This window comes from Crocodylus porosus, unplaced genomic scaffold, assembly GCF_001723895.1.
Source record: "Crocodylus porosus isolate Cpor-Errol unplaced genomic scaffold, CroPor_comp1, whole genome shotgun sequence".
In the NCBI taxonomy this organism is placed as follows: Eukaryota; Metazoa; Chordata; order Crocodylia; family Crocodylidae; genus Crocodylus; species Crocodylus porosus.
The window spans coordinates 34,845,533-34,865,308 of record NW_017728947.1 but is presented as its reverse complement, the minus strand read 5'-3'; the positions used below and the strand labels follow the sequence as shown (position 1 = coordinate 34,865,308).

At 47.5% G+C, this 19,776-nt stretch overlaps 1 protein-coding gene across 3 annotated transcripts in view; it reads right to left on the bottom strand.

Annotated features, from left to right (window-relative positions):
• Positions 1 to 19,776, bottom strand: part of LDLRAD3 (low density lipoprotein receptor class A domain containing 3) — a 205,608-nt gene that overhangs the window by 125,318 nt on the left and 60,514 nt on the right. For all 3 annotated transcript variants that reach the window (XM_019552263.1, XM_019552264.1, XM_019552265.1), the window contains exon 2: positions 15,876 to 16,022. In XM_019552263.1, coding sequence (XP_019407808.1) covers positions 15,876 to 16,022 — 147 coding nt within the window. The remainder of the gene's footprint in view (positions 1 to 15,875; positions 16,023 to 19,776) is intronic.

Below are 19,776 nucleotides of genomic sequence, written 5' to 3'. Positions count from 1 at the left end.
AAACAAAAAAAAACAAGAGATTTGGTATGTAAATCATGAGATCCTCCATTCTAACCCCTGCTCCCCCCGGCTCCTCACACACATGCCCTGAGCAGCCCCCCACCCATTACAGCCCTGGGCTCGGTGCTGACCTGGCGGGACTCCCTGCACCCCCCCCAATTCCCTCCCCAGCTGGGCCCAGCCTGGGCTGGCAGGGAATTTGCAGCCGGTTCTAGCCTACCCCAAACTTTGTCCTGCTCGGCCCAGCCCTGGAAGGCTGTACAAGGCTCACATGAGACATGCCAGAAAAAAAAATACTGAGATTTGAGAGTTCTATCACAAGATCATGAGTCAGACTTAATTTTACTTAGAAATCATGACTTAGAAATCACAAGTTGGCATTACTGCAACAGCCCTGAAGAGGCAAAACCAAATCATTAGGGTTATACATTTGTTGTGGCTATTTCCTGTTATGAAGGAGAGATTATAAACTATCTTCTTACCAGACAGGATCTGGCCAAGAAGCCCCATGGAAAAAAATTACAGATGTTTACTCATTGTTGGAGACGGGTGGAGGCTGTATATTAACTTGCAACTACAAGGGGGCAGAATCCAGGGCCAGGAGCTCAACTAAATGAAAAACCAGTAAGGCTGACTGCAGGGAAGGGCAGCTCATCAGCAAGAGGCAACATAACCTACTGAAATAAAAATCAGATCCAACTTGTAATCCCGCTTCAGAAAGTGGTGCCCAGTGTGGCCATGAGGAAATTGCTTTCAATATCTGTGCCTCAGTTTCCCTCTTGTCTATACAGGAGCTATGGGATATCTGATTCACATTTACAGAATGTGAAATAGAATTGCAAACAGATAGCAGAAGGGCGGCTAGAATGACTACAAATAAGGGCAGAGAAGCAAGTTGCAAAACACAGGAGATAGCCAAGGGGGAGACGGCACAGATACTGTAAACGTGGAAGAAGAAGGGAATAAAAGATACTGCTGCCGCTTCCACCTTTTTTGAAGAAGAGAAAACAAAAAGGAAACCTTCAGCTGAAATGTGGAAACTGACATTAAAAGAGTAGGTCTCACATGACAGAAAAGAAGACACTAAAGGAACAGAAAAGGTAGATCTCAGTGATTTTTCAGCCTTTTATTTCCCTTTATTTTTCTCTCTTTTCTTTCAAGGCAGATGGTTAATACTTCTGTTTGTATTGGGGGGTGGGGAAGGATGGGCTCAGAATAATCTGACCAGTCCATTATAATAATGTTACTAGTCTCTTTCTGCATGCAGCAATTATAGTCAAAAGGAAAAGACTGTTACTCGGTACTTATCAACACGCAAGGAAACTATTCAGTAATCAAAGTTTACTGCGCCCCAGAACTCTACCTTCCTAGTTTAGGTGGACTGGTCTTGAAAACAAGATTAACTTGAGGTACAACTTACATGTTTTCCCTACCTGAACTCCTAATTAATGCATACAAACTTCTAGTTCAAATATATGCTTTAAACTTGACCTAGCTGGGGCTGAATCTGGAGCACTGCTGATGCTCAAGCTAGTGCCATAGTGGGCAACGGGGGACTGTGCTGCAAACAGAGCTGCTGTGGGAGCTTGTCTTAACTGTTAACACAAATACTTTGACATAATGACACAGTGGAAGACAAAGTATTAGTTTTTTTCACATGGTGAAGAAATTCACTAATTTGATCCTAAAGCTACATGCTTGGTTGAAAAAAAAAAAATGCAGCTTTTTACCAGCTAAGACCAACCCTGTGTTGTTAACCAGGAGGGCCACTAACTTGAATTATGTTAACTCAGGCTAACACTGCACTGAAGACAGGACCCCAGTGGGATGTGTATACAATCTAGACCACATACAGCAGACTCATTTGGCAAACAGCTATTGTCTGGATACACACAGGATTGTTAAACCCTTTAGTCCATATCCACTACTATCATGCTGTGTGGCAGTATCAGCTTTACAGCCACAGCTGTAGAGATGGCTGGAGAAAAGTGCCAAAATTGCTTGCTGCTAGTCAGGTGCACAGCTGCTAACCCATGAAACTATCACCTGAGGGTGTGGACAGAGGTAACTTTTGAAGCACTTCAAACGCCTGTGAAGCCTGGGAAAGATTAGCTGGATGGACAGAGGATCATAGGAATATAGGGCTGGAAGGGACCTCACACGGTCATCTCGTCCAGGATCATCCCTGACTAAACCATTCCAGCCAAGTGTCTGTCCAATCTGTCCTTGAAAATGTCTCAGAAGATTCCAGGGTTTCTCTAGGCAGCCTGTTACAATGTTTGAAATAATCAGAAAGTTCTTCCTAATCTCCCACCTATATTTCCCCTGCTGAAGGTTAATGCCAATGCTCCTAGTCTTGTCCACTATGGTCACAGAGAATTTCTTTAACAATTACCATTCAGATATTTGAAGACTGTTACTAAATCTCTGTATAGTCTTCTCCTCTCCAGACTAAATAACCCGAGTTCTTTCAGCCTTGCCTCATAAGTTTTACCTCCCAGGCACCTAATCATTTTTGCTGCTCTGCACTGGACTCTTTCCAAACTGTCCACATCCTTCTTGGAGTGCGAGACCTAAAGCTGGACACAGTACTCCAGGTGATGCCTCATGAGTACTGAATAGAACAGAACAATCCTTTCCCTTGATTTGCAAGAGACATTCCTGTTAAATACAACCCAGAATGCTGTTGGGCTTTTTTTGCAACAACAGCACACTGTTGGCTCATATTCAGTTTATGGTCCACCATAATCCCCAGTCTTTCTCTGCAGTACTGAAGCCTAGCTAATTATTCCCCAGTCTGTATCTGTACATGCAATTATTCCAGTCAGGAACAGATGCCAGAAAGGAACCTGTCGACTGCAGGCATTGGTTCTGGCTGAGCCCAGCTCCCCACATAGCCACTCCCAGCAACCCATGGCTGGAGTGCCTCTGGGGCTCCCATCTCTGTGTCAGCTGGGATGAAACAGAGGTGGGCAAGTTCCTCCTTGCAGCACCTGCTCCCAGCCAACGGGGACTCACGGTGCATGTGGGGGGGGGGAGAGGGGAAAGGGGGGGTGAAACTGTGAGCAAGTGCAGAAAGAGGATATCCACTCACTTCTGCTGCTGTCCCCTGCTGGACCTGGCACCCCACACAGCCACAAAACCAGGACTGGAGCAAAGCACAAGCAGCTCTGTGGCTCTCCCTACATCTGGTCAGGGGAACAGCAGCAACAATGACAGAAGCAGGGGTGCAACTACACAGCTGCACACCCTTTGGGCGAGGGGTGGGCAAAATATGGCCTCTGGGCCAGATCCATCTTGCCAGCTGATTGGATCCTGCCCGCAGGGAATGCCTTCCAGTTCGCTGGATCCAGCCCACAACTGCCCCTATGGCACTGCATGGGGCCAAGCCCAACCAAGGACAGCCAGGGCCATGCTCCTGCCCACACCGGCTGGCCCCAGTATGGACCAGCACACACAGCTTCTACCTGGCATGGGTAGCTGACTGGGTAGAAGAAAGCTGGGAGCTGGAGCTAGTGTCCCAAATGCTGGGGCAGGAGGTGCCCAGCTGAAGCTCCCTGCCCACCCAGAGCGGCACAGCAGGGGCAGGAGCAGGAGGAGGAACCACTGCTAGAGGCAAAAGGAACCAAGCAGCACCCAGCCGGCTGCAGCCGTACCAGGAGCAGCCCTAACAGTAAGCTATGTGCACTGGTCCCGATCAGGATTGGTGGGTGTGGGCAGAAATGTTGCACTGGCTGCCCAGGGTGTGGCTCAGCCCTATGAGAAATGCTGCAGGGGCAGCTGCAGACCACACCATCCAGAAAACCTCTGCTGCACATGCTCACTGCCCCTGGTGGCTCCTGAGACCTAGAGTCCAAGAAGCCTCCTCACCATCTGCACAAACTCCTGGTCTCCTCCCTCTTCCCCCCACAGGGCAGAAGTGCAAACTGCACACAAAGCAAGTTTTGGTGAGTTGCTGGGAGTAGGGGGGGCAGTGCTGACCCAGCCTGCCACAACTCATCAACACTCCCTATGTGACCCCTGGGCCTAAATAATTGCCCACTGCTGCTCAGGAACCATCCCTGGGCACATGGTGTGTCTGCAGGAATGTCCAGCTCCAGTACCTTTAGTACTGAGATCAGTGGGAGGTACCATATGGCTTTTGCAAGGGGCAAGAGTTCTTGTGGATGATACCTTTTATTGGACCAGCCATGTTATTGGGATAGAAGTTGGCAAACTTTCAGGTATCACAGTACCCTTCCTCAGGTCTCTTATGGTAAGGGTACTGTCATACCCAACCCTATATGTGTATCCCAATCATGCAGTTGATCCAATAAAAGATATCACCTGCAAGAATTCTTGAATCTCACATATTTCTTGGACCATCATGGCTAGGGAAAGAAGCTACACATTAACCAGTTTAATGATCACAAGGAATCGTGGTCTTCCCTGATTAAAAAAAAATGCAAATTCTCTGATAAAACCCCCAAAATCTATGATTAAAATAAAAGGCCCCTCACTACTCCCCAGCCCTGCTGGTACCCCTCACTTCCCCCCTCCCCACAGCCCCCTGGCCCTGCTTGTACTCATTTTCCTCGCCCACCAGGCCCCTGCTCATGCCCCTCACCCCCACCCCGCCAACAGACCCCGTGTCTCCCATATGTGTACGTGGGGCAGGTTGCCTGCTGCGGACTCGGGCTCCCCCCCGCTGCCATCCCCCAGGGTCTCTGTGGCCCAGCAGGTGCTACCCGGCACTGCAGGGAACAGTGAGGCCACAAAGGGAAGCTCATTATCACTGCAAGCTCTGCGCTGCCCTGGCAGTGTGTTCCCTGCATGCAGGACAGCAATGAGGGGCACAAACCTATGCTGCCACCCCTGTTCCTCCCGAGTGCGCAGGGGACACCTTGCTAGGGCAATGTGGAGGTCGCAGCAGCAAGCAGCTTCCCTGTGCAGCCCCGCTGTGCCTTGCAGGGCTGGGTCCCAGCCACTGGGCTGCAGAGGCCCAGGGGAGGGCAGCAAAGCAGGGAGCTTGAGCCTGCAGTGAGCAGCCTGAGCCCACCCCTGCCCTGTGATCATGGGTCATCCCTGCACCCCGCCCCCCCAGGAGTGTGCGCAGCAGCAGAAAGCTGGACCCACCCACCCTGCCCTTCAGATGAGCTGCCTGTGGCCCCGTCCACTCTGCATTAGGGCCCTGAAGTCATGCACTGGGGCCTCAAGCCCCACACACTGCCATCCCTGGCCAACTCCCTTCCTATGTGTAGGGGGAAGGTCTCAAACTCTACCCCAACACTTACCTGCAGGAGCTGCTCTCCAAACTTGCCAAACCACCTTCCTCCCACTCCCTTCCAGCCCCTTGCAGGCTGGAAATCTGCCAGCCTGCAGAGAGCAATTTTCAAAACTGCGAATTCTGCAAGTTTCTCCATTCATACTTTCATAGTTGGTAGGGTCAGAAGAGACCTGAGCGGATCATCAAGTCTGACCCCCTGCCATGGCAGGAAAGAGTACTGGGTTCAAATGACTCCAGCAAGGTGTTCATCCAGCCTCCTTTTAAAGATCCCCAGCGTAGGAGCCAGCATCACTTCACTTGGAAGTTGGTTCCAGATCCTAGCCACCCTGACAGTGAAGTAGCGCCTCCTGATGTTTAGCCTGAATCTACCCTCTGCTAACTTGTGACCATTATTTCCTGTCACTCCTGGGAGTGCTCAGGGGAACAAGGACTCCCCCAATGCCTGCTTGTCCCCCCTGACTAGTTTGTAACAGGCCACTAGATCCCCCCTCAGCCTTCTCTTGTGGAGGCTGAACAGGTTCAGGTCTCATAGCTTCTCCTCATAAGGCCTGCCCTGCTGCCCCCTGATCATGTGAGTGGCCCTCCTCTGGACCCTCTGGTGTAGATCGTGGCCCTATGGTAAGAGAGGGAGCCGGGCAGGAGCTGGGGGTGCTGCCCAGCCAAGGTGGTGAATGGGACCCAGGGCTGGGGCAAGGAGCAGGACGGAGCCACAGGTGGGTTGTGTCCAGGGGGCATTGGGGGCAGGGGGGCAGCAAGAGGGGCAGCTTCCTGCCGCTGCACACACCCTTCAGGAGAGGCCGGGGGGGGGGGGGCATGTACCCCCACCCCCCAGATTTGTGTGTGGGGTGGATGCAGGCTGCCCTCTGTGGGCTCAGGGTCTCCACTCTGTTGCTTTCACTCAGGAGCCCCACACCAGTTGCTTGTGCCCTGCTTGCCTGGCAGCGGTGGGAGAGGTAAGTTTGTGCCTCCAGCTGTCAGGCAAGCAGGAGGTGAATGGCTGACACAGGACCCCCAGGGGAAAGACAACAGAGTGGAAAGACCCAAGCCCACAGAAGGCAGCCTGCACCTGCCCTTGCCCTGCTTGGCTCCACTCTGGTTACAAGCATCCCTGCACTTAAAAATGCTGGGGGAGATGCTTGAAGCACTCCTGCTGCTATTTTTAAGCACCAAGATGCTGATCCCCTGGACGAGCCACCCACAACTCTGTCCACTACCTGCGCCAGCACCGGGTTCCATTCACTGCCCTGGCTGGGAAGTGCTCCCAGCCCCTGCCCCATTTCCTCCCTAACCATGGGGGGCCTCAATTGCCACCCCCCACGCTCCTTCCTTCCCCCATGCCCCTTCCCCTTCAGAGACTTACTTGCAGGGCCCTGCTCTCCACGCTGCCTGGCTGCATTCCTGTAAATCGGTAATCCAATGGGTATAGGCCAATATGGCTGGTTAATAATCGGCTATCAGTATTGGCTAAGAAAATCTTTATTGGTGCACCCTTACTATATACCCCAGTAATTTAAACTCTGGCATAACCCCCTCCCATTTCCTGCAAAAGCATTTTGACCACCCCATGTCCCCTGCCATTCTTACAACAGCTCTGACCACAGCCAGTAGCAGCCAGGAACCAAATCAAATCTGCTCTTCAGGTCCATTTAAAAAAGTCTACCTATCAATATGTCTTAACTACAGAAAATTCTAGACCTTTAGAACTGTTCATGCTCTTAATTCAATTCCAGTCCTCTCTATCAAGAAACTGACCACATTAGTGGCTCCTGTGTCACCACCCCTTAGGAACCAGCCCATTCCAAACTGCTGAAGGTTTTTTGGAAACATTATGAATTCTACTCTAGCTACACATGACATACTGAACTTCTGGAGTGACTGATTGCAAGTTATCATTAAGGCCAAGAACTCTGGAGAATTCTAAACAGGATTAGACATGTATAAGAGAGAGCTATAAAACATCCACATCTTCATTAAAATAGGGTGAAAAAACATAAACCTTTATGTTTCAGAAAATAAAGGTAAGCACCAAACTCATGGAGACTGGGAAAAAACTGCACCAGTTATTCCATGATTTTCCTGTCTTGGATTTCTTGCACCCTTTCCTTCAGCTTCTAGTATTAGCCACTGGCAGGAACAATCACTTACACAGTGGATTGCAAGGCTGATGTAGCATGGCCATTTCTGAACTCATGATTTCATACATGGATAAATCAGCTCACTCCTTCCTGGAGTCCCCACCACAGCCATGGGCTTTGAACTTCAGTCAATCAGGAGAACTTCAGTCTGTTTGCCACAGGACAAGGACTGTGCCCACCATCTGCCACTCTCAATGCATAAACCCTTTTCAGGATCCCACGCCTGTACTGATCAAGAACTGTGAACAAGGGACCATTAAACAAACAGCAGTCAGTATCACCAATCTCCATAGGTTTTCCTGCCTCTGCCAGATGTAAAAGGCATGCTAGCCCCCAAGCCTGATTATCCAGACAGAAAAATATACAGCCGAAGTCCAGAGGTGCTATTAGCTTGGGTTATGGAATAGACGTTGAACTGCAATTAAGCTTGGGCTGAGATCCACCTATGTGCAGTGAGGAAGCTGATTTAGCCACCTGAGTACTCTCCAATGCCCTTCCTACAATTCCCCCTGAAGGACAAGATAAGTTTCTCCATAACTGATTACAAAAAAACCTTAAGAGTGCTTCTGCACAGTGCTTCACAAGATATGTCCCCAGGCACATGCACAAGCAATTGCAGAAACAAGGACAGAGTAACAGTTAAAAGCCTGATATAGCAGTGCTCATTCCCCCGTCAGGCTAACGCAACTACTTAATCCTGGGTACAAATCACCCAGGTTAATGGTGGAGTGGAAGCGTACCAAAAAAAAGCACAGCTATAACCAGATGCCTGCCAACAGTCTTGGGACAGCACAAAGTTTAATGGGCTTATAGCTTGGCTCAGCCACCAGAATTGATATATCCCGAGGGTAACTAAAGGAGTTCCTCAAGGGCAAACATTAGGACATGAACATCTAGGACACATACATTTTAGCTGCTTTAAAAGGGGAGGGGGACAGCTGCTTCAGACCTGCTGTAACTGCTAGGCCTGCGCAATCCTGTAATGACACTGGTGAGCTAAATCACCCTAATTCTGACCCCTGGAAGAGACGGTTTTGCTACTGCTTATATAGGAGTCTGGACCAGATCATGGATGACTACAGGGCTCTGGGGGCCAAGCTTAGAGAGTCGGGGGCCCAGGTGGTCTTTTCGTCCCTCCTCCCGGTTAGTGGAGGCCGTCAGTGGCAGAGCACCTGCATCCGGGAGGTGAATTGGTGCCTCCGGAGTTGGTGTCGTCACACCGGATTTGGCTTCCAGGACCACGACCCACACTTCAGAGCAGAGGGCATCCTGGGGCGTAATCGTCTCCATCTCCCCCCCAAAGGTAAGAGTTTGTTTTCTTACAGGCTAGTTGACCTCCACCGGCAGGCTTTAAACTAAGTTTGTCGGGGGATGAGGATCCACAGGAGCAAGAAAAAACTCAACCAAGTGTAGGACCTGCCCAGGTAAGAGCTCAGGTATATACCAAGGGACCAGTTGTCTCTCAGGAAGCGGGGGTGCCCAGGGCTCCCACGGGGAGATTAAGGTGTCTGTTCACTAATGCAAGAAGCATGGGGAACAAGCAGGAGGAGCTTGGTCTCCTGCTTGCAAGTAGTAAAATCGACCTGGTTGGCCTAGTGGAGACATGTTGGGATGAAACAGTTGACTGGGCATTAGACATAGAGGTCTATAGGTTGTTTAGAAGAGATAGGAAGGGGAAAAAAGGTGGGGTGGTTGTGCTCTATGTTAGGGAACAGTATACCAGTTCTACCTTCCAAATGGGACCAGAGGAAGGCTTAACTGAGACCCTGTGGGTCAAACTTCAAGGAGGGCGGGGGGAGAGGGATCTGGTGGTAGGGATTTACTACAGGCCACCACATCAGGAGGAAGAGCTGGATCTGGAATTTTCCAGACAGCTGGGGGAGGCCGTTTGTGCAAAGGATGTTGTGGTCATGGGTGATATGAATTACCCTGACATCAACTGGGAGGAGCAGTCAGCCAGGTCTAGCCACTCACTAAGGTTTCTCACATGCGTACAGGACCTACACCTCGTGCAGAAGGTACTCGTCCCCACTAGGGGAAATGCCATACTGGATCTGGTGTTAGCCTCTGGGGATGACCTGGTGGGGGAGGTGCTAGTACAAGGGAGGCTAGGAGACAGTGATCACGAAATGATCCAGTTTGCTATTCAGAGAAAGGTGGTGAGGGTAACTAGCACAGCGCAAATGCTTGACTTTACGAAAGCCAACTTCAATGTGCTCAGGGCAGTAGTCAGGGAGGCACTCGGAGCCCAGGGGGTAGATAGTATGGGGGTCCAGGAAAGGTGGTCCTTCCTCAAGGAGGCTATCCTTGGGGCACAGTAGGACGCAATTCCTCTGCACAGGAAGGCGGGAAAAGGGTCCAAGAAACCTTCATGGCTGAGTGTGGATATCCAGGCTGGTCTGAGGGCAAAGAAAAAAGTGTACTGGCGGTGGAAGCAGGGGGCAGAGACAAAGGAGGAGTATACCTCCCTGACTTGAGCTTGTAGGGATTTGGTAAGGGAGGCTAAAGCAGCAATAAAACTTAGATTAGCTTCGGGGATTAAGGATAACAAAAAGTCCATCTTCAAGTACACAGGTAGCAAGAAGTCTCAGGGTAACATTGGACCCCTACGAGGCCGGGCAGGGCAGGGCAGATGGCGATGGACGCACGAGAGAAGGCAGAACTCTTCAACAAGTTCTTTGCCTCCGTGTTCCTGTCTGCTGACAACGGGGTGCTCTCGGGTGATAGCGTAGAGAGGCCCAGGAAGGATGCAAGTCCCCTGACTGTTAGTTCAGACTTAGTTAAGGATTACCTGGAGGGCTTAGATATGTCCAAGTCAGCGGGCCTGGATGACCTTCATCCGCGGGTGCTGAGGGAATTGGCTGGTGTCATTGCAGAGTCATTGGCACGACTGTTTGAGGGCTCCTGGTGCTCGGGCCAAGTCCCTGAGGACTGGAAAAGGGCCAATGTGGTCCCTATTTTCAAGAAGGGGAGAAAGGAAGAGCCTGGCAACTGCAGGCCAGTCAGCCTCACTCCTATCCTGGGGAAGGTCTTTGAAAAAATTATCAAGGGCCACATTTGTGAGAGCCCTGCAGGGGAAGTGATGTTGAGGGGTAACCAACATGGGTTCATGCAAGGCTGATCCTGCCTGACTAACCTGGTCAGATGTGAAGGAGGAAGTCGATGTCATCTTCTTGGACTTCCAGAAGGCCTTCGACACAGTATCCCACCCAAGTCTGGTGGGCAAGCTGAGGGACTGCGGCAGTGACGAATGCATAGTCACATGGGTGGCAAACTGGCTCCAGGAGCGCACGCAGAAGGTGGTGGTGGACGGGTTGATGTCAACCTGGGAGGGTGTGGGCAGGGGAGTCCCCCAGGGCTCGGTCCTTGGGCTGGTGCTGTTCGATATCTTTGTTAGAGACCTGGATGAGGGTGTGGAGAGCACCCTGTTCAAGTTCGCTGATGACACCAAGCTGTGGAGTAAAGTGAATACACTGGCAGGCAGGGACCTCATTCAGGCAGACCTGGATAGGTTAGAGAAGTGGATGGATCTGAACAGGATGTGGTTCAACAAGGACAAGTGCAGAGTGCTGCACCTGGGGAGAGGGAACCAGCATTATGGTTATAGGTTAGGGGATGACCCTCTCAGCAGTACAGAGGCAGAGAGGGATCTTGGAGTCAGGATTGACTCCAGGATGAATGAATCACCAATGCAACAAAGCAATAGGCAGAGCCAACCGCACCCTGTCATGCATCAACAGGGGCATCACTAATAGGTCTAGAGAGGTCTTACTCCCCCTCTATGAGGCACTGGTCAGGTCGCAGCTGGAGCACTGTGTCCAGTTCTAGGCGCCGCACTTCAAGAAGGACGTGGAGAACCTGCAGGGGGTCCAGAGGAGGCCACTCGTATGGTTGGGAGCCTCCGTGGCCAGCCCTATGAGAAGAGGCTGAGGGACCTGAATCTCTTCAGTCTCCACAAGAGGAGACTGAAGGGGGATCTTGTGGCTGCCTACAACCTTATCAGCGGCCAGCGGCAGGGACTCGGGGAAAGTCTGTTCACCCTTGGAGTCACTAGGAACAATGGCCACAAGTTGAGGGAGGAGAGGTTTAAGTTAGATATTAGGAAGAACCACTTCACTGTAAGGGTGGCCAGAGCCTGGAATGGGCTTCTCAGAGAGGTGGTGCTCTCACCTTCCCTGGAGATCTTCAAGAGGAGACTGGATAGGCACCCGGCTGGGGTCTTATGACCCCTCCCACCCCCAGTGCTCCTTCCTGCCCATGGCGGGGGGTCGGACTCGATAATCTGTCCAGGTCCCTTCCGACTCATTGATTCTATGATTCTATATCACTACAGAATCAAGCAGACATAACAGCTTGTTTCATGTCCTTTGACAGCAATATAATTGTTGTGTCTCTTTAGTTTTAATGCAGCCTAGGAGCCACCAGACTAAGGAAAAGGGAAACCCCAAGCTCCTGAAAGGTTTGGGATGTGTCACTGGATCCATCTTGCCCACATGAAGATCAATTTAGCTCACAGAGGTCTAAGAATTCAAATACCTCCCTTCTGCTTTTGGCTTCTCCGACCTCTCAACAGCAGGCCAGTGCAGGATATGAATCATTTGCTCTCCCAGTTCTCTCTTCCATGCTAATTTTACATTCCTGCAGGGGATCAGCTGGCAGATAAATACACAGGAAGAGGAAAGAACAGCCTAATTATCTTTGTTCGTTTGGGCAGGCCCACAAGGACACTCAACCAAAAATCTGTTTGTTAGTCCAATTGAGCTGAAGAGTATTATTTAAATAAAAACCCTGGAGAGGACAATTCTGTGAAAACCTAAATGCATGATCACAGCGCAGAACTTTGATCTGAGGAGTTTACTGTAATTTGCCCAAAGAAAAAAAATAATTTTATGAACTGTGGTTTTACAGCTATTTAAATTTTATTGTCAGTTACTGTGTTCATTACTGCCTTCATCTCACTTGGATTCAGCCAATTCCTGCTAAAGAGAGCAGCTGAATGGAGGTGGTCACAAAGCACATTTGGCTATTACTGATACATGAACAAATAAGCGCTAACTCCAGGCTGGTGATATTTTATGAAGAGTCTATTTACAGCCAGGGGGAAAGAACTGCAGAGAATGACAAAGTTCTCAGCAAAAGGAGAAAGCATCCAAGGTTGCATCCTATAAATATCTTATAGGACAAAGAGCATTTAGTTCAACTAGTTTTAAAAATCACATTTTGGTCTGACAGTCTGTGGCATGAAAGCACAGTGGGCCGCACCAAGCTTGGAAAGGTATGATATACACCAATGACAACTTCTGTATGCATAACTGATGGACATGGTGAGCTCAGAAAGGCATCTTAATCATTATTATCCCATTCTTAATCATCATCATCTTACATTAGAACCAAAAGCCTCCAAGTGAAAGCTAAGATGCAGAGCACTAGGTGTTATATATATTAATGAGTCAAGGACTGTCCCTTAATAGGAACTTACATTCTAATGGCTAAGACACAGTATTAATATTTATTACCACCGTTTCGTCACAAAACTGACTTGGTGGAAAGATGCGGCAGGTCAAAACCTGATGTTTTATAAAAGACTGGAAAATATGTCCGGTATCTTAGACAGGCACTTCTAATGGAAAGCAATAAAAGTAAATAAAATTAGTTTACTGGCTATGTCAGCAATTAGGTGAATTCTCACTGTACAGTAGGTAAAGCTCTTTTACTTTCAGTGAGGCAGAAAAACCCAGGAGGGTTAATGAAAGAATAGCATTTGACCAGACGTGTTATTTCTAATCTGATGAATTTAGCTGAAGCTCTTCCTTCTTTCAGTGCACATATAAGGAGAGTGAATAATGACTTGGAAATAAACTGTAAAGGTAAGCTTCTTACAACAGGGTTTAAGATGAATAAAAGCATCAAGGAGGTCAAACAAATGTGGCCCCTTTACATTTAAGCTGCCAGCTGTGAATTTTTTATTTTTTTTTTTAATTTTAACCCATTTTAGAATCTCACTGAACCTTTTCTAGTTTGATCTTCCTGTATAGTTTTTAATCACAAATCTGTACCCACGGACTGTACAGTCTTGTTTTCTGAATAGAATGCCAACCATCACACTAACTAAGCTAGCTAATATGCCAAGCTTCATACCAACTAAAATAAAAGCCTTCTTTTTTTAAAAGAAAATGCAATTACATAGGAGACTCAGCTTAGAGTCCCAGAGGCTGTCATTAGCTCCTATGGTTCAAAATGCTGCAGAGGAAGAGATTGGGGGAGGGAGGGGGGTTCCTATTAAAAAAAATAAAGGAAAAAAAAATCTTAAACTTATTTGATACCTTTCTAGAGAATGAGTACCTACCTTCTCAAGCTCAGGTTATGAAGGAAGAGAAAAAAATAAGAATCATAGATAAAGCCTAAGAGATGTTTTTAAATGACATGAAAAGTAAGTTGGGGAGATACAGGAACCATTGCTTCTCTTCCTAAAGACAGGAGTTTCAGAAGGAAAGATTCTTAAATAAAAAATAGCACACTTACAGTGTTAAAGACAGGAGTAGTATCTCTGTGCTAATGGTCACTGTTCAGAAGAAAGTGCTCTGAACAATGCACAGCCTGTAGCCTGGTAACTAGATCATTTGGCTGGAAAGGGGGAAAGATGCAACTCCCTCTTGGTGAGGGCTGGCCAGAACCCAGGTCTACTGGCTCTCTCAGTAAATGCCCCAACCAATAACTTACTGGTCTAAATGGGCGAAAAAAGATAGGAGAGCCACCTCCTGCTCCATCCCAAGTGTCATGCATATGCCTTTTATTTCACCTACATGCCTATGCAGAGGGCAGCCCACTGAAATCGAGTCTGCTCAGTACAAAAACACAGGTAAGTTTTTCTTAATATAACCATGGGTTTAAGGCAGGGGTGTCCAACCTTTTTGAATGTGGGGCTGGATCATGAACTTTTTATCACCCAGTGGGCTGGCGAGCCATATTCAAAGACCTCACAGGAAGTGGTATCACATCAGGAAGCGATGTCATGTGACCTTTGACACCAATGAAGTTGCAGTAAGTGACAATGATATGGGTCTAACCAGTTCAAAACTCTCCCTCTATAGCATCCACCTCTGCCACTGTTCGGGACAGGATACTGAGCAAGGTGGACCATGGGGCTGACCTAGCATGGCACTTCTTATGCTCTTATGTTCAGAAGCTCTTATGTTCTTTGGCTGAGCTTCCAAATTATGGCTGAGATTTGCAAAAAGAGGTAGATAGGCATGTTACAAAGTTGTCATAAAAGATTTGGAGCCCTCTAAATCCCATTCATTTTTATGGAAGTTGGCCTTTTGACTCAGCTTTGAAAATCTCAGCCCAAGGTGCCAACCAAATAAGTCAAAATATATTTTGCATTTCTATGCAGTGTATCTATGTGGGGCTCTCCAAGCATTTTATAAATATTAAATGAACCTCAGGATGAGCCCAGCCGGAGCAGCAGGGGCTCAGCTGCACTTTCCCCCTACCTGCACTGGTCAGTCCCGAGTGGCACACGGCTCTGCCACCACTTCCGCTGGCTGGTGCTGACCCAGGCGGGTCTGTCCCATCTGGAGCAGCACACAGCTGAAGCCGGCTTCCCAAGTGCTACTGGGGATGGGAGGAGCCCGGCTGGGTCGGCACCGGCCAGCAGATGCAGCTGCGGAGCCGTGTGCCACTTGGGACTGACCGGTGCAGGCAGGGGGAAAATGCATCTCAGACCCTGCCAGGCTCGTCCCATCCTGAGCGGCACAAAGCTCTGCTGCCACTTCTGCTGGCTGGTGCAGACCTGGCCAGACTCCTCCCATCCCCAGTAGCATGTGGGAAGCCGGCTTCAGCTGCATGCTGCTCTGAATGGGACAGACCCACCCAGGTCGGCACCAGCCAGCAGAAGTGGCGGCGGAGCCGTATGCCACTTGGGACTGACCAACACAGGTAGGGGGAAAATGCATCTCAGGCCCCGCTGCTCCGGCTGGGCTCATCCTGTCCCAAGCGGCACATGGCTACTCCTCTTCCCACACGTACCGCATCAGCAACGTCAAGCTGACGCGGTGCGAGTGGGAACCTTGCCCCTTCCCCAGCCCTTCAGCAGCCATTAGGAAGCTGCTGAGGGGTTGGGGGAAGGACAAGGGATGGGAACAAAAGTAAACAGTGTTTACTTTTGTTTCCCATGGCAGCACTGCGGGCCACAGAAAATGCCTCAGCAGGTCACATGGCGGCCCACAGGCCATATGTTCGGCAAGCCTGGTAAGGTATCTACATCACAGGACTGACATGAGGTTTAACCACATTAGGAGCTTGGGAGCTCTGGAATCAAAGGCATTTTCAGAGTATATCATCACTAACTGAAAGATTAACAGTCCAGCAGATGCTTCATCACTAAAAGAATCCGTATCAAAGCAAAGAATATAATGATACCTAAAAGAGCCATGTGATAAAAATGTGCAACGATAATGGCAGTGATAACTTACGGCATTCCTTTTCATCACTTTCATCAAAGCAGTCGGGCAGCCCATCACACTGCCAGGCCCCCGGGATACAGCGCCCATTACTACACATGAAGTTTCCAGGAATATTACATTCATTTGTGAAGTTGTTTCCAGGCAACAGCTGGCTATCTGCAAAAGAAGGGACAAAAAGAAAAGATCCCACATGATTTACAGAAGTGACTTTAACTTCTTAAGTTGTAGTCCACTGATATAAACAGACAAACGCAAAGCCAATGCTGCTGCTGCTCACCAGTGGAAGAATTAAAACACATGATGATTTTCAGGGAACCTGCTTCCTTGAAAGGTTTTACTCTTCACTACTGCTCTCCAACCCAGAAGAACCATCTTCCCCTCCCTCATTCCCACCCACTACATCCTGTGGGATTTTCCCAAATTATAGAGATCTCTGGGCTGCTTCTCCTCTTTTCTAAGGCATATACCCATGTAAAACCAAAGAAGGCTACAAATTGGGTTCCAAATCCCCATAATTCTGCCTGATTAGTATTTTGTCTGCAAAACATTCTTCTATCCCCCAGGGGCTGGGAACTAGATGGTTTGTTGGTTAATGCATACTAGCTTTTCAATTTAGTTTTAAATACAGTACTGCTAGTGAAAATTAGAAGTGAGCTTCCTGGTCTTAATCTAGTCCCCTGGCATACATCTGTTCACAGGCAAGAAAGGCAGCTGGCACATTAAAACAGTCTGGCAAAGAAAGCAGATTCAGCACTAGAATGGAAGGAGGGCTTCAGAGCAGGATGGAAGCATGAGGGCCAAGTCTACAGGTCAAATGTGGCTCTACTCAGTAATCTCAATCCCTTGGAAGTGTTAAATGCAGATACCCTACTAAACTTCAGGAAAAATACATGAGAGAGTATGCAACAAGCTGTTAAAGAAAACTGAAGATGCAAGCTCACAGATAGGAATCCTTTTTTCCCCCGATTCAAGGTGAAGAGCAGTACTGTAAAGCTTCAAATCTGAACTACAGAATAATAATGAATGGGACAGATGGTGGAAGAAAGATGCTTTTCTCCTCCCTTCATAGTTTGCCACCTCAGTTGTGTAGACTGCCAACCCTACCCAGGGTTCTCATCCCATTTTCGCCTTCTCTCTTCCAGCTACTGATCCCCTAGGACATCGTTCCTTCAACCCCCATCAGTGGTCCAAACCCCCTTCCCAGCAGCCTCCACTCCATCATTCCAATCTCACTATTACCAACTTTCTCAACATTGATATGAACATATTTGGTGTCTTGCATAAAGCCTCATATCTTGGAGACAGACAATTTTAAGAAAAATCTCAGCTTTCTCATATATAGGAGCTGGGGAATGAATGGGGGGGAGGAGGGAGAGTGAGAACAACAACAACATTTCTAACCCTTAAACTTTGGTGTCCAAATTAAAAATTTTACTCTTTGCATCCAATGACTCAAAAAACAGGAAAGGCAAATTAAAAAAAAGAAAGAAAATGTATTAAAAAATAAAGAACAACTTCTGATTGTTAAGATATTCTTGTGCTCTTTGAACACTGGGGATGACAATACTACAATCTATTATTCTCTGTGCTCCCTTAATATCAGGGAAAATTTAAGTGCTTATTCCAGGGGTAGGCAACGGTTTTTGGTCAGAGTGCCGAAAAAAACTACAATATCTACCTTGAGTTGGGAACCTTAACTATTAGCTATGCTTTCAGCTCTATCCATTTTAATCTGCAGTGCTGCATAAAAGAAAGCACCTTTCAAAGAACAGGCCCAGACCATGTGCAATGCAAACACTTATTTCCTTCTGCTTTTGTCAATTTTATCCATTTCAACTTTTTCCATTCTCTGCTTCATTACATACCTGTTCAAGTGAAGCCAATTTCATTTGACCCACATCCCAGTGCACAGAGGTCACTACCTAGTACATGCTGGAAAGAGTCCCTGAGCTGAATGCCTGCCCACTCTAGCTTGTCTTCACTAGCAGAAATATCTACTGCTGACAGCAGTTTGAGGAAAACTATATCCAGATCCAGTTCAGATTTGAATCACCATTCCTAAAGTAGTACTGAAAATGATTTGTCCTTGACTACTCTTGCAGAGAAAACCACATGAAGCATCAGTTCAACTGCAGCCACTGCTGGCTACAGTTACCAGCAGTAAGCACCTGGCAAGTGCAAAGCCTCAGAGCATCACTGCAGATACAAGTTTTGCAATTTTATGCTCAACCAACAAGTCAATTTTCACCCTCACCTGAATCCAGTTCAAGTCATTCTTTGCATCATTGATCTGTATCTGCTAAGCAATTGCTAAGTCAAATCAACACTTTCAAACAACTACACACAGAGGGTGAACACTGTGAACCTTACAGCAACCTTCTAACAGCAAAAAGCAACCAACGTGCTAAGAATACAGAGCACACACCCCACTGTCAGAGAAAGCAATATATAATTAGCCAAGTTAAAATCTGAAATAACAGGGCTAGATCCTCTTTTCTTGGCTCACAGTTGATCGGCATTCTTCTTAGTCTAATTATACAGAATATAACAGCTTAAACTTTAGTACCAGATCCTAATGGGATCAGTAAAAAAAACAAAAAACCCCACACATACATATGGGCAATGTGACGCTACTGGAACGCTGTCTTTGGAGACAGTCCCTGCTTAGTAATTTTAATAACAGGCATTTTCTTTGAGAGATCCTGAGACAGAAAGAGCCAAAGGCTTTATACTGTTACATCATTAATGAATTAAGATTTACCATGCACTAAATACAGGAAGTATTATCTCTGTTCTACAGCTGAGGAAATTAAGGTGAGGCCCTAGTCCACACTAAGAAAGTTTAAATCTAAGTCGCAGCATGTGCAGGCCTATCTTCCTCTGATACTACAGTTATCGGTGGAAGCGAAAGTATGATCTAGGGTTCACATATTTTTGTTGTCGTGTTATCTAGTCCTTCTCTATTCATTCACAGAACTCAACTTATATGAAACTGAAATTCTGGTTGTGTTTTCACCAGTGAGAGCATGGAAGGATCTAGGATTTTGGAAAGGGTGGTACAAATGGTGTGGCACATATCACATATAACACAACACAAAACTATTCTCCAGTTAATGATTAAAGTGTCTCTTTACGAACATGCTAGGGGCCTAGCGCTACATCACTCAGTTTAAGATCAAAGCAAAAAGAAATATAACTATTGGAATATGCACTAATTCCCTAGATTGCATATAAAGCTTTAAAAAACCACAACAAACTAGGAAAAAAATTGTCAAAATACTGGTAGTCAAAAGAAATCATTTCATTAGTCCTGTAGTCATTATAGTTAAATGTACATCTTTTATTCATAGTCATAAAACAAAATCTAGCCTTCTTGAGCATCTCAACATGCATCCATTACCTCACCGTCCCTCATTTCTACACCCGAGTTAAAATTACCACACCTGAGTTAAGGTTTTTTTAGCTAAAGCAAGACTGTGAAATAGAAAAGAGACGTTACCAGGAATGGCTAACAGACAAGCTAAATTGCAGAGAAAAGGATTGTTTGAATAGTGGAACATCAAGACCATTAAAAAGGACAGACTGTTATTAACACCTGTGAAATGGGCAGAGAGATTAGCACGAATCAGAGAGACAATAATGAGCCATAAAGTTAACTGATTCTCTCAGCAAAGCCTGAATAGAAATGGTGCTGCCCTCCCAGGCAGCTGATTTTAAAGTTTGGGTGGAGCAGTAATCCAAGGTGGAGAGGCTGCAACTGCACCTCCCTGAACCCACCCTTGAATGAGAGCCAGGGTTGTGTTACAGGAAGTCTGGCAGAGCTAAGAATGGTAACTCTCCCTTTCTTTTGTCTTAACCACTGTTCTCTAAGCAAAAGAAAGCTAGTCAGAACCGTTTCCAAAGAATGTGA